General features: G+C 43.6%; 1 protein-coding gene across 10 annotated transcripts in view; it reads right to left on the reverse strand.

Moving 5' to 3' along the window:
• The window catches only part of LOC110507155 (pleckstrin homology-like domain family B member 1), a 96,618-nt gene extending 84,593 nt beyond the window's left edge, over positions 1–12,025 (reverse strand). For all 10 annotated transcript variants that reach the window (XM_090224594.1, XM_090224596.1, XM_090224599.1 and 7 more), the window contains exon 1: positions 11,262–12,025. In XM_090224594.1, coding sequence (XP_090080720.1) covers positions 11,262–11,348 — 87 coding nt within the window. In that variant the 5' untranslated portion in view covers positions 11,349–12,025. The remainder of the gene's footprint in view (positions 1–11,261) is intronic.
• Between the last annotated feature and the right edge of the window lie 3,196 nt (positions 12,026–15,221).

Below are 15,221 nucleotides of genomic sequence, written 5' to 3' on the forward strand. Positions count from 1 at the left end.
GAATAAACAATCGATCATTTCAGTTACAAATGCCATATCTGCTCACATGACTGTTTTATCCTCATCCTTTTACTTTTTGTTCTCGTAATAAAATATTCACTGTCTCTATAAACTGTAAGCAATCTCTCCCTGAGGCCTGATGTGTTTCTCACCCGGAGATGTTTCACACTGAGATAACATCTCGGAAATCATCTGTTCTAATATTCACACTAGCATACTACCTAGAATGAAGCAATCAATGATTGTGCTTGCTGGCATGGACATTGACACTAAATGGCCCCGTTACAATATCAAAACTAGCTTACCTTCTAGAATGAAGCAATGTATTGGGCACATATTGTAGCTAAGTGGTATGTTAGTATGGACACTGGAACGCCAACATGTCAGGGAACAGGTTAGAGAGGGGAGGACAGTAGTTCTAGTAGTAGGCACCATGTACAGCCTACTATAGGAAACCAAGTGGCTGCACATAAATACTTGGCATTTCAAAGAACATATGATTATGGCAACAATGTTACTCTGCAATGTTCCTTAGCTATTCACAACTGGATGTGGCTGGAGCCAAATAGCACCTTCTGTTTTTAGGGCCACAGAAATATAGCAAACAACTGTGGGAAGAGGTCCAGCATGCATCTTTTAGGCAGTCTTTACCAGATACCGTAAATCAGATCATATAAAGATTCATGCAATATGCACAATATGGGGATATTGCTACAAGAATACAAAGCAACAAAGCAACAGTAAACATGTCGTCCCCCACACACATGATGTTGCGGCCCCCTTGGGCCAAACAGTGTAATTTTGTAAATGACGGATCTCTATGGCAATGAATATCCTTGACAGATTTATATGCATTTATGTACCAGACAACGAACATGTGAATTTATATTGGTCAGTAACGGCCATTTTGTTTTAGGTACTAGTCTGGAAAGTATTGCGTTGAGAAACCTTTGTCCATAGATGCCACATATCAAGTTTTGTACAGATTGATCATTCGGTGCCAAAGGAGTGTTTTTCACAAAATCAAAATGGCGGAAAATCCATCATGACCTTATGGGTCCCTGAATCTAATTATTTCCTTGTGAGGAGAGAAATCTATGTGCCGAATTTCATGACTTTAGGTCAAACGGAGGGAGGGGCATGACCTTTCGCATTTTCTATCACGTGTTATAGCGCCACCATCTGGCCAATCAGTACAATTTTGTAAATGCCAGCTCTCTATGGTAAGACACATCATTCACCCAAGTTTAGTCCAAATCAGGCCAGTGCTGTCTGAGATATCGTGTGTGACAAACAATGTACGTACTAACGGATGGAGACAGAGCCACAGGCCCCTCCCCGATTTCATTGTGGGGGACAATCATACTACTTTATGTGATCGACCCAAGTGATATATTGAGAGTTACTACAGCCATTGCATCACAAGAAAGCACACAACCTACTGAAACAAAGTGGTATTAGAAGTCTAGGAGTTGGGACCAAACCTGTTGCCACTGAAAACAAATACAACACAAATAACTTCCATGGTTACTACATGAACGTGATGAAAAGTCCTGCTACACGCTGTTGTTTAACTTGGTCTGGTTTTCACTCGGTGGACTAGTAAACTACTGGTAAATTCCTAATAACACACAACATAAAGCATTTTCAAACAACATTAGAACCACATTGAGGGGTTAATTTAAAATCTGTCTGAAGAAAGAGTAATAAATGAAGAGTTTATGGTTATTTTGCTTACTGCCGTTTGCTTGAGCAAAATGTCACACTTTGTTGCATGGAATGCAAAACAGTTCAAAAAGTAGGTTTAGCTCAAAACAAGAACTCAATTTATGAGATGGAAGGAGAGGCAATTTAAAATGTGGTATTGCGAAAGTGCCCTTCTGTGGCAACACCCTTCCATGGTCTATCACCCAAACAAAGTTTATATTTTCTCGGGCTGAGAATACAGCACACCATACAGTCGTGGCCAAAAGTTTTGAGAATGACACAAATATACATTTTCAAAGTCTGCTGCCTCAGTTTATATGATGGCAATTTGCATATACACCAGAATGTTATGAAGAGTGATCAGATGAATTGCAATTAATTGCAAAGTTCCTCTTTGCCATACAAATTAAATGAATCCCCAAAAAACATTTCCACTGCATTTCAGCCCTGCCACAAAAGGACCAGCTGACATCATGTCAGTGATTCTCTCGTTAACACAGGTGTGAGTGTTGACGAGGACAGGGCTGGAGATCACTCTGTCAGGCTGATTGAGTTCGAATAACAGACTGGAAGCTTCAAAAGGAGGGTGGTGCTTGGGATCATTGTTCTTCCTCTGTCAGCCATGGTTACCTGCAAGGAAACACGTGCCGTCATCATTGCTTTGCACAAAAAGGGCTTCACAGGCAAGGATATTACTGCCAGTAAGATTGCATCTAAATCAACCATTTATCGGATCATCAAGAACTTGAAGGAGAGCGGTTCAATTGTTATGAAGAAGGCTTCAGGGCGCCCAAGAAAGTCCAGCAAGCGCCAGGACTGTCTCCTAAAGTTGATTCAGCTGTGGGATCGGGGCACCACTAGTACAGAGCTTGCTCAGGAATGGCAGCATGCAGGTGTGAGTGTATCTGCAGGTGTGAGTGCATCTGCACACACAGTGAGGCGACGACTTTTGGAGGATGGCCTGGTGTCAAGAAGGGCAGCAAAGCCACTACTCTCCAGGAAAAACATCAGGGACAGACTGATATTCTGCAAAAGGTACAGGGATTGGACTGCTGAGGACTGGGGTAAAGTCATTTTCTCTGATGAATCCCCTTTCCGATTGTTTGGGGCATCAGGAAAAAAGCTTGTCCGGAGAAGACAAGGTGAGCGCTACCATCAGTCCTGTGCCATGCCAACAGTAAAGCATCCTGAGACCATTCATGTGTGGGGTTGCTTCTCAGTCAAGGGAGTGGGCTCACTCACAATTTTGCCTAAGAACACAGCCATGAATAAAGAATGGTACCAACACATCCTCCGAGAGCAACTTCTCCCAACCATCCAGGAACAGTTTGGTGATGAACAATGCCTTTTCCAGCATGATGGAACACCTTGCCATAAGGCAAAAGTGATAGCTAAGTGGCTCGGGGAACAAAACATTGATATTTTGGGTCCATGGCCAGGAAACTCCCCAGACCTTAATCCCCTTGGGAACTTGTGGTCAATCCTCAAGAGGCAGGTGGACAAACAAAACCCCACAAATTCTGACAAACTCCAAGCATTGATTATACAAGAATGGACTGCCATCAGTCAGGATGTGGCCCAGAAGTGAATTGACAGCATACCAGGGCGGATTGCAGAGAGCTTGAAAAAGAAGGGTCAACACTGCAAATATTGAATCTTTGCATCAACTTCATGTAATTGTCAATAAAAGCCTTTGACACTTAAGAAATGCTTGTAATTATACTTCAGTATTCCATAGTAACATCGAACAAAAATGTCTAAAGACATTGAAGCAGCAAATTTTGTGAAAATGTATATTTTGTGTCATTCTCAAACATTTGGCCACGATTGTACACAAATCACTATACAGGTAACTGTCAAAATAAAGGAAACACCAACAAAAAGTGTCTTAATAGTGCATTAGGCCACCACGAGCCGACAGAACAGCTTCAAGGAGCCTTGGCATTGATTCTACAAGTGTCTGGAACCCTATTGGAGGGATGCAACACCATTTTTCCTTGAGAAATTCCATCATTTGGCGTTTTGCACCACTCCACCACTCCATAATCCCCCATAAGCATTCAAATTGGTTGAGCTCTAGTGACTGACACACACACACACACACACACACACCTTAAACACCCTATGCTCATTTGAGTCACCTCTTTCAAAGTCACTGAGATGTCTTGTTCTAGCCATGGTAGACAAAATAATGGGAAACATTATTTTCATACATGACCTTAAGAATGATAGGATGTTAATTGCTTAATTAACTCAAGAACCATACATTTACTCAAGTGTTTCCTTTATTTTGGCAGTTACCTGTACAATAAGTGCCATGAGTATAGCTCTACAACTCACAAAACCAACTTTAATTTCGAAGGTTATTTATTTATCAATTATTTCTTAGGTATTTCTAAGAAGACCAAATGCATGATGGAAGATTCCACCCAAAAACTCTATTTTGATATTTGTTTCATTAGTCCATTGTTGATATGGTCCTAAAATGTTTTGTCGGTCAGCAATCAAGTTTTCAAGATATATACAGTGCAGTCGGAAAGTATTCAGACACCTTGACTTTTTCCACATTTTGTTACGTTACAGCCTTATTCTAAAATGGATTAAATCGTTTTTTTCCCTCATCAATCTAGCTCTGTCAGACCATCAGGTTCTTGGTCACCTCCTTGACCAAGGCCCTTCTCCCCCATTGCTAATTTTGGCAAGGTGGCCAGCTCTAGGAAGTGTCTTAGTGCTTCCAAACTCCTTCCTTTTAAGAATGATGGAGGCCACTGTGTTCTTGGGGACCTTCAATGCTGCAGACATTTTTTGGTACCCTTCCCCAGATCTGTGCCTCGACACAAATCTGTCTCGGAGCTCTACGGACAATTACTTCGACCTCATGGCTTGGTTTTTGCTCTGACATGCACTGTCAACTGTGGGACCTTACATAGACAGGTGTGTGTCTTTCCAAATCATGTCCAATCAATTGAATTTACCACAGGTGGGCTCCATTCAAGTTGTAGAAACATCTCAAGGATGATCAATGGAAACAGGATGCACCTGAGCTAAATTTAGTTGCATAGGAAAGGTGAATACTTATGTAAATAAGGTATTTCTGTGTTTTATTTTTAATACATCTTCAAAAATGTCTAAAAACCTGTTTTCGCTTTGTCATTATGGGGCATTGTCTGTAGATTGATGAGCAACATTTTTCTTTAATCCATTTTACAATAAGGCTGTAACGTAACATAATGTGGAGAAAGTCAAGGGGTCTGAATACTTTCCGAATGCTCTGTCACTTTCGAAATACAGAAATACAGCCGGTAGGATTTTTTCCTTTAATGCTTTTTTCCTGCAAATATTACCATTGATAATCACAAAATTTGTCATTGTTTCCACCTGTGTCGCGTTCAGTAGGACACACCGTTTAAACATTTTAAAATGCAACGGAAAGGGTAATGGAAAAAGCTTTTTCATTGGACAAGTTCAGGTAAGTATGTACCTCCTCATTTCAAAACATTTGTCCCTACTGAACACGGACCTGATGAGGATGTGTGGGAGAGGCAATGTGACGAGGGAAGTGTTGATGGGAGTGATTCCCTCATCCCTCCCTTCCTTTCACTTCCAGTGACCTCTGACCTTAGTAGCTGCTTCTCCGAGTTTTAAAAGGGCCTGACGCCAAACCACTCCTCTACCTAACCACTCCTCTACCTAACCACTCCTCTTGCTTAGATCATGCTGTTTAACATGGGCTGATTGCATCATTACGATCATTAGGACACCTGGGACAGGCAGGAGGGGTGTATATCCTAATATGTACACCGTACAGGGTGCTAAACAGTGAACAGACTCAAAGGCTTCCCTCCCTACTCTCCTTCTCTTTAGCACCAGCGAGATATATGACTGTTTATTATAGGCCACAGAGAACAAAGGGAATCTGGAATAGGCAGTGTAAAATGCCAATCAGGGTCAGTGGTTGGGGTTGGTCAGTCTAACATAGTAAAAAAGAGAATCTCAGTATAGACAATCTTCTTAACTGGATAACTGGCCTCACAAGTTTGGATTTATTTAGTGTTTCACGATTCATTGTAACGCCATCCAAAGCTTTCAAAGCATAACAGAAATCTAAGAATGGATTCATGAATAGCATTGGTAAACGGGATACAGCCAATGGATGTGGCCTCCCAGACAGAATAAATGGTTTCCACTTTTGCACATGGCTAAAAGTGTTGTTTATGGCTATATGTTTAGTGAGCAATGCACAGTATTTAACTCAAGTTATGGTCGCCATGTATAGATAAAACTGGCCAGTATGATGGTACTTTCTCATAAAATTCTCCATTTAACAAGCAAAATCTTATGAAAGCACCTATGAAAAACCTTATTGTAAAATCAGGCAATAATTTAAGAAAATAGACCTTGAGAAAGTCAGTAGATGGACTTGTTGTGTGAACTGTGAACCATATAAGAGATTGTATCCCTTCACGGAAGAATCAAGGAAAGACAGAGTGAAAGCAAGAGGAAGATGATGACAAACAAAGGAGGACAGCCAGAAGACTCAACGGTCCTGTGCCACTATATGTGGACATCCTGTATGGCCGACAGAGGCAGCTTTTCCTGTAGGGCTGAGGCCAAGGCCAGGTCCGATAGTGGCCCCCAGGTCCGATAGTGTCCTCCAGGTCTGATAGTGGCCCCCAGGTCCGATAGTGGCCCCCAGGTCCGATAGTGGCCTCCAGGTCCGATAGGTCCTCTGTCACTTTCTTATAAGGAACAGGGGGATACAAGGATATCTGTGTGTAGTTCAGGAAACCCGTCCAAGAGATCAGGGTGCAACAGACAAAAATGCAAACAGGACATTTAACATTTGCTAACAACAGATGCAGATGTTTTAAACACTAAATTGGAGATTTGATATGCACAATGATGTTTCAACTAAATGGTCACTTGCGCTTCTGATGCCGAGTTACATTTTATAAAGTGCAACTATTTCTGATTTACAATGAATCGTTCTGTAGGAATAATAGGAGTGTCGAACCAACCGACCACATGTTCCATAAGCAGCTAAAAAAACACGGGTCAAAATGAAAATAAAGCAATGATATCAATATTGACATACTCTGCATTGCCTGGAAGAGTTTTTGGCATTCTTTCCTCAGCTGATGGTGTGCTCTAAACACACAGGCTCAGTGCCCTGGCCCAGAGCTATCCGTTTTGGACCACAGCCACTCTCTGCTGCAGGCTAAACACACCACCTGCTCCACCGTGGGGAACAGCAGAGCTACAGAACACAGACTCACAAGATCATCATACCCTTTGTGAAAGGTACGACACTTTAATTAGTTAACGCATACATGTGTCATAATGCTTTATAACTTATTTGTGGCCGTTATTCAGTCAATTGTGATCATTATCAGATCAAAATCAAATCAAATTGAATTTGCCACATGCGCCAAAGACAACAGTGAAATGCTTACTTAAAAGCCCTTAACCAACAATGCAGTTTTAAGAAAAATAAGTGTAAAAAATCTAAAATACAAATAATTAAAGAACAGCAGTAAAATAACAATAGCGAGGCCATATACAGGGGGTACCGGTACAGAGTCAATGTGGAGGCTATATACAGGGGGTACCGGTACAGAGTCAATGTGGAGGCTATATACAGGGGGTACCGGTACAGAGTCGATGTGGAGGCTATATACAGGGGGTGCCGGTACAGAGTCGATGTGGAGGCTATATACAGGGGTACCGGTACAGAGTCAATGTGGAGGCTACATACAGGGGGTACCAGTACAGAGTCAATGTGGTGGCTATATACAGGGGGTACTGGTACAGAGTCAATGTGGAGGCTATATACAGGGGGTACCGGTATAGAGTCAATGTGGAGGCTACATACAGGGGGTACCGGTACAGAGTCAATGTGGAGGCTATATTCAGGGGATACCGGTACAGAGTCAATGTGGAGGCTATATACAGGGGGTACTGGTACAGAGTCAATGTGGAGGCTATATACAGGGGGTACCGGTACAGAGTCAATGTGGAGGCTATATACAGGGGGTACCGGTACAGAGTCAATGTGGAGGCTATATACAGGGGGTACCGGTACAGAGTCAATGTGGAGGCTATATACAGGGGGTACCGGTACAGAGTCAATGTGGAGGCTATATACAGGGGGTACCGGTACAGAGTCAATGTGGAGGCTATATACAGGGGGTACCGGTACAGAGTCAATGTGGAGGCTATATACAGGGGGTACCGGTATAGAGTCAATGTGGAGGCTATATACAGGGGGTACCGGTACAGAGTCAATGTGGAGGCTATATTCAGGGGGTACCGGTACAGAGTCAATGTGGAGGCTATATACAGGGGGTACCGGTATAGAGTCAATGTGGAGGCTATATACAGGGTGTACCGGTACAGAGTCAATGTGGAGGCTATATACAGGCGGTACCGGTACAGAGTCAATGTGGAGGCTATATACAGGGGGTACCGGTACAGAGTCAATGTGGAGGCTATATTCAGGGGGTACCGGTACAGAGTCAATGTGGAGGCTACATACAGGGGGTACCGGTATAGAGTCAATGTGGAGGCTATATTCAGGGGTACCGGTACAGAGTCGATGTGGAGGCTATATACAGAGGGTACCGGTACAGAGTCGATGTGGAGGCTATATACAGGGGGTACCGGTATAGAGTCAATGTGGAGGCTAAATACAGGGGGTGCCGGTACAGAGTCGATGTGGAGGCTATATACAGGGGGTACCGGTACAGAGTCGATGTGGAGGCTATATACAGGGGGTACTGGTACAGAGTCGATGTGGAGGCTATATACAGGGGGTACCGGTACAGAGTCAATGTGGAGGCTACATACAGGGGGTACCGGTATAGAGTCAATGTGGAGGCTATATACAGAGGGTACCGGTACAGAGTCGATGTGGAGGCTATATACAGGGGGTACCGGTATAGAGTCAATGTGGAGGCTAAATACAGGGGGTGCCGGTACAGAGTCGATGTGGAGGCTATATACAGGGGGTACTGGTACAGAGTCGATGTGGAGGCTATATACAGGGTGTACCGGTACAGTTAAACAACAGAGTAGCGGCAGCGTAAAAGAGGGGGTGTGGGGGGGCAATGCAAATAGTATGGGTAGCCATTTGATTAGCTGTTCAGGAGTCTTATGGCTTGGGGGTAGAAGCTGTTAAGAAGCCTTTTGGACATAGACTTGGCGCTCCGGTACCGCTTGCCGTGTGGTAGCAGAGAGAACAGTCTAAGACTAAGGTGGCTGGAATCTTTAACAGTTTTTAGGGACTTCCTATGACACCGCCTGCTATAGAGGTCCTATACCTTTGTGCCTTGCGGTCGGAGGCCGAGCAGTTGCCATACCAGGCAGTGATGCAACCAGTCATGCTCTCGATGATGCAACTGTAGAACTTTTTGAGGATCTGAGGACCCATGCCAAATATTTTCCTGAGGAGGAATAGGCTTTGTCGTGCCCTCTTCACGACTGTCTTGGTGTGTTTGGACTATGATAGTTTGTTGTTGATGTGGACACCAAGGAACTTGAAGCTCTAAACCTGCTTCACTACAGCCCTGTTGATGAGAATAGGGGAGTGCTCGGTCCTCCTTTTTCTATAGTCCACAATCATCTCCTTTGTCTTGATCACGTTGAGGGAGAGGTTGTTATCCTGGCACCACACGACCAGGTCTCTGATCTCCTCCCTATAGGCTGTCTCATCATTGTCGGTAATCAGGCCTACCACTGTTGTGTCATTGGTAAACTTAACAATGGTGTTGGAGTCATGCCTGGCCATGCAGTCATGAGTCTACAGGGAGTACAGGAGGGGACTGCGCACGCATCCCTGAGGGACCCCCGTGTTGAGGATCAGCTTGGCGGATGTGTTGTTACCTATCCATACCACCTGGGGGCGGTCTGTCAGGAAGTACAGGATTCAGTTACAGAGGGAGGTGTTTAGTCCCAGGGTCCTTAGCTTAGTGATGAGCTTTGAGGGCACTTTGGTGTTGAACGTTGAGCTATAGTCAATGAATAGCATTCTCACATTGGTGTTAATTTTGTCCAGGTGGGAAAGGGCAGTGTGGAGTGCAATAGAGATTGCATCATCTGGGATATGTTGGGGCGGTATGCAAATTGGAGTGGGTCTAGGGTTTCTGGTATAATGGTATTTGATGTGAGCTATGGCCAGCCTTTCAAACCACTTCATGGCTACAGACGTGAGTGCTACGGGTATGTAGTCATTTAAACAGGTTCCTTAGTGTTCTTGGGCACAGGGACTATGGTGGTCCGCTTGAAACATGTTGGCATTACAGACTCAGTCAGGGATAGGTTGAAAATGCCAGTGAAAACACTTGCCAGTAGGTCAGCGCATTCTTGGAGAATACATCCTGGTAATCCATCTGGCCCTGCGGGCTTGTGAATGTTGACCTGTTTAAAGGTCTTACTCACATCAGCTACAGAAAGCGTGATCACACAGTCGTCTGGAACAGCTGATGCTCTTATGTATGCTTCAGTGTTGCTTGCCTCGAAGTGAGCATAGAAGTAATTTAGCTCGCTGGTAGGCTCATGTCACTGGGCAGCTCGTGGATGTGCTTCCCTTTGTAGTTTGAACAACAACTCACACCAACAAATACTGAAACTACAGTGAGCAGCTCAGTGGATAGAAGAGGGACACTATAATTATCGGATTAACATTTCCATACAAAATATATCCTTCACATGCAAAAACACTTGTTGTCCGCAATCTACTGCTATCTAATAAATGCATGAGCAGCATGGCAAGCTTGACTAAAACTAAACCCCTGGCTTAAATGCAAGTGCAACCGTTAGGGAGTGAGTCATTCTTTCTCAGGCTCCGATATTTCCCTACTACCATTAGGGGATAGGGCAGAGGGACTTTGAGAGTTAGAGTGGTATTCCCTGGTATTCCAAAAGCAGGTTATTGCTCAAAAGTTCCGTTGACTTTGGCTGTTTGTTTCCCAAAGACACGGAGCTCTACAGAAATTCCAGTGCTGGTCGGCACAAAGAGCTCTTTTCAATGTCCATAATCCCCCAGAGGAGAGAGGGAATGGACTAGGTGACTGGACCCTCCTCCACTCCACTGGGTTACAGGGCTCAGCCACCCCATACAGTTGCCCCACCACACATGCTGATACAGACAGCACATGGCCAGGGAAACCCCCAGGGAATTATTGGACAATGTGTGTGAGAACAGAGCTGACCGATAACCTTTGGGAAATAGCAACTGATATCGTAACCACATGATGTAAAGAGAGAATGAGCGAGAGAGAGTGAGGGGGAACCATGTTGATTAGTATACACATCTGGTCTCCAAATTCACCATTTCTACTTTCCATTTCCACAGTCCAACTGTTTTTGTTATACAATGAGACATTAAATGACAGTCAGTTACCCTACGTTAATCTAAGCTCAGCCAATAAATGCCCTTCTGAGCATGTTTCACAACATGTTTCACAACATGCCAACGATGAGGCTCACTAAAGTATCAAATGTTTTCCTTATTCATTTATCCATCGCCACAACTTAATCTCTATACTCCCACTTACCTTCGGTACAACCTGGATTTTAGTTTGGGGATTTGACGGCAGAAATGTTTTGACCCCAATGTTAGCTGAACAGAGATAATGCTCCATCGCTCAGGTCAGTGGGCAGAAACGCTGGTGCCATGGTTTACTGGATCCTCAAAACAGACTATCCCAGGACTTGCTCCTATGGTATACACAGAGTTCCTTCTTCTCCAACTGAGAATTCTCCAAATGGAAACGACAGCAGGCAAATGCAATACTTCTCTTTCTCCAAGCGAATCTAAAAGTCTGTAACTCTATACCAGCCAGGTGACGTTTGGCTGGAGTGTCAACTGGTGCCACCTTCTTTGGTGCCAGGCTGTGCCTCACCAACAGTCCTTTGATAGACTCCTTGGTCTATTCATTAATCTTGCAGTCCCCCTTTTTAGAAAGAGAAAACCAGACAAAGAGGAGCAGCGAGCCAGGAATTTGAACGTGGTGTTGCCAGAATAAGCTGAGTAACAAGTACACAAGGCCCTGTGTGTCAGTGCAACAAAACAGCAGCCACCCTCCCTCGTTTTTGGAGTTAAAAGGCAACCCTTTCACACAGTATGTTGCTTGTCGAGAGTGTCACAGACTCGCCCTCCCCTTTCTCCTTTTGACTCTAGATTGGTCCTCCTCTTCCTCAAGTGGTAAATGTCAGTCAGTTACAAGAGAGAGGTCTTCACAAATGAGTTCAGAAATCCATAGAAATGTCCAACTCAAACCCAGTCCGGTGTGTAGAGGAAAAAGTATTGCTTGTTGTTGTTGCTAAGGACAGCACTATGGGAAGACGGAGTAACAGGCAAGAGGTGGAAGCAGGGTTGGGGTGGGGAGGAAACGACAGTGTGGGATATATCCCTTTAATTAATGGAAACCGATCCTCTGGATGGATGGATGGATGGACAGCAATCCTCTACTCCCACTCTGCTACATTCAGGAATCTCCTTCCCAAAACAAGTCTATTTCTAATTGCTCATATTCAGATATTCAGAATCACAGATTCCAACCTGGTGAATATGAATCGAAAGCCTGCAATATATCATAGTAATGCAGTTCTTGTTTTGGACAAGCATCCTGTGTTAATGTGTATTCAATTGATGTGGCCTGTAATGAGACATTTTCCAGACAAGTAGCCAGAGAGAGAGCGGTTTCCTTGGAGAAAATGACAACAGGTGCACTATTCAACTGCTGTAAATGTCACCAGTGCCTCACATGATGACATCATCTCATTTGGACTGCCAACCATGTGTTACCATGACAACACATTTGGAAAACACCCCAACCATCAGTCTGGCGTGTTCTCATATACAGTGCCTTGCGAAAGTATTCGCCCCCCTTGAACTTTGCGACCTTTTGCCACATTTCAGGCTTCAAACATAAAGATATAAAACGGTATTTTTTTGTGAAGAATCAACAACAAGTGGGACACAATCATGAAGTGGAACGACATTTATTGGATATTTCAAACTTTTTTAACAAATCAAAAACTGAAAAATTGGGCGTGCAAAATTATTCAGCCCCCTTAAGTTAATACTTTGTAGCGCCACCTTTTGCTGCGATTACAGCTGTAAGTCGCTTGGGGTATGTCTCTATCAGTTTTGCACATCGAGAGACTGAAATTTTTTCCCATTCCTCCTTGCAAAACAGCTCGAGCTCAGTGATGTTGGATGGAGAGCATTTGTGAACAGCAGTTTTCAGTTCTTTCCACAGATTCTCGATTGGATTCAGGTCTGGACTTTGACTTGGCCATCACACCTGGATATGTTTATTTTTGAACCATTCCATTGTAGATTTTGCTTTATATTTTGGATCATTGTCTTGTTGGAAGACAAATCTCCATCCTAGTCTCAGGTCTTTTGCAGACTCCATCAGGTTTTCTTCCAGAATGGTCCTGTATTTGGCTCCATCCATCTTCCCATCAATTTGAACCATCTTCCCTGTCCCTGCTGAAGAAAAGCAGGCCCAAACCATGATGCTGCCACCACCATGTTTGACAGTGGGGATGGTGTGTTCAGCTCTGTTGCTTTTACGCCGAACATAACGTTTTGCATTGTTGCCAAAAAGTTCAATTTTGGTTTCATCTGACCAGAGCACCTTCTTCCACATGTTTGGTGTGTCTCCCAGGTGGCTTGTGGCAAACTTTAAAAGACACTTTTTATGGATATCTTTAAGAAATGGCTTTCTTCTTGCCACTCTTCCATAAAGGCCAGATTTGTGCAATATACAACTGATTGTTGTCCTATGGACAGAGTACCCACCTCAGCTGTAGATCTCTGCAGTTCATCCAGAGTGATCATGGGCCTCTTGGCTGCATCTCTGATCAGTCTTCTCCTTGTATGAGCTGAAAGTTTAGAGGGACGGCCAGGTCTTGGTAGATTTGCAGTGGTCTGATACTCCTTCCATTTCAATATTATCGCTTGCACAGTGCTCCTTGGGATGTTTAAAGCTTGGGAAATCTTTTTGTATCCAAATCCGGCTTTAAACTTCTTCACAACAGTATCTCGGACTTGCCTGGTGTGTTCCTTGTTCTTCATGATGCTCTCTGCGCTTTTGACGGACCTCTGAGACTATCACAGTGCAGGTGCATTTATACGGAGACTTGATTACACACAGGTGGATTGTATTTATCATCATTAGTCATTTAGGTCAACATTGGATCATTCAGAGATCCTCACTGAACTTCTGGAGAGAGTTTGCTGCACTGAAAGTAAAGGGGCTGAATAATTTTGCACGCCCAATTTTTCAGTTTTTGATTTGTTAAAAAAGTTTGAAATATCCAATGAATGTCGTTCCACTTCATGATTGTGTCCCACTTGTTGTTGATTCTTCACAAAAAAAATACAGTTTTATATCTTTATGTTTGAAGCCTGAAATGTGGCAAAAGTTTGCAAAGTTAAAGGGGGCCGAATACTTTCGCAAGGCACTGTATATAGGACCAGTAATGATGATGATCAGCTACTTTTGGGTTTCATTCATTGTAAACTAACTACCGCCAAACAAATCTGTGAATGCTAATATGGTCAGTTAGCAGGCGCTTTTATCTAAGCAACGGTGTGTATATCTGGACCAAGCAGCAATGGAACCCACAACCCGGGTGTTGCTAGCACCATGCTCTACCTCACTGAGCCATTGGAACCACCAATTTGAGGAGAACAATGTGAAGACTGAAGCTGAGCTCACTTTCCAAGGCCTTGCAAACAGGCAATAACCGACTATGAAATAGAAAAAAAGATTGCAAAGGACGATTCGGGCAGAAACTGATTATCTCTTTGTTTTGGATGAAGCGCTTGCCTCGAGGCGAGACATAAAAGAAGAAGAAGAGTGAAGAAAGGAAATCACATGAGGAAAGAGCTTTTAGTAGAGGTCAGCCAGTCTGTAGCATCTACAAAGACAGGCACCGCCTGGTAGTGTGTGAAGCCCAGATATTGCAGCTGTTGGAAAGGCCTGAAGTCCCAGCCTCACACAGCCGTTTATAACAATAACACTCTCTCACAGACAGGCATCCTCACAGCTTGGGAAACTACTCATTAGATAAAAGAAAGATAAATATGCTATATGACAGGTAGTCTATATTGTATACAATATATAAATATATATCCCTCAAAAATAACCTATTTGATCTGACCGTGAAGAAGGACAGGGAAGTAAGGAGAAAGTGTGTTACTGGGTTAGAAGGGCATTGGCCAGATTTGACCTCACACCAACACCAGCATACATGTGCACTGAAGGAAGCATCCGTAACCGCTTGAGCACACCAGAGAAGACCACTTATTTCTGTTCTGTCAGTACTGTACATTTCTCTGACGGGGTAAAGGGATCATGCATCTTATTAAGACAGTTATAATGTATCAAAAAGGCTCTCACATTCCGGGTAGCCAACAGCAATAAGCAATGGGGCTACCGAGTGGCGCAGCGGTCTAAGACATTAAATCTCAGTGCTAAAGGCGTCACTACAGACAC

The sequence above is a fragment of the Oncorhynchus mykiss genome, chromosome 27, assembly GCF_057628025.1.
Source record: "Oncorhynchus mykiss isolate SJ-2025 chromosome 27, ASM5762802v1, whole genome shotgun sequence".
NCBI lineage: Eukaryota > Metazoa > Chordata > Actinopteri > Salmoniformes > Salmonidae > Oncorhynchus > Oncorhynchus mykiss.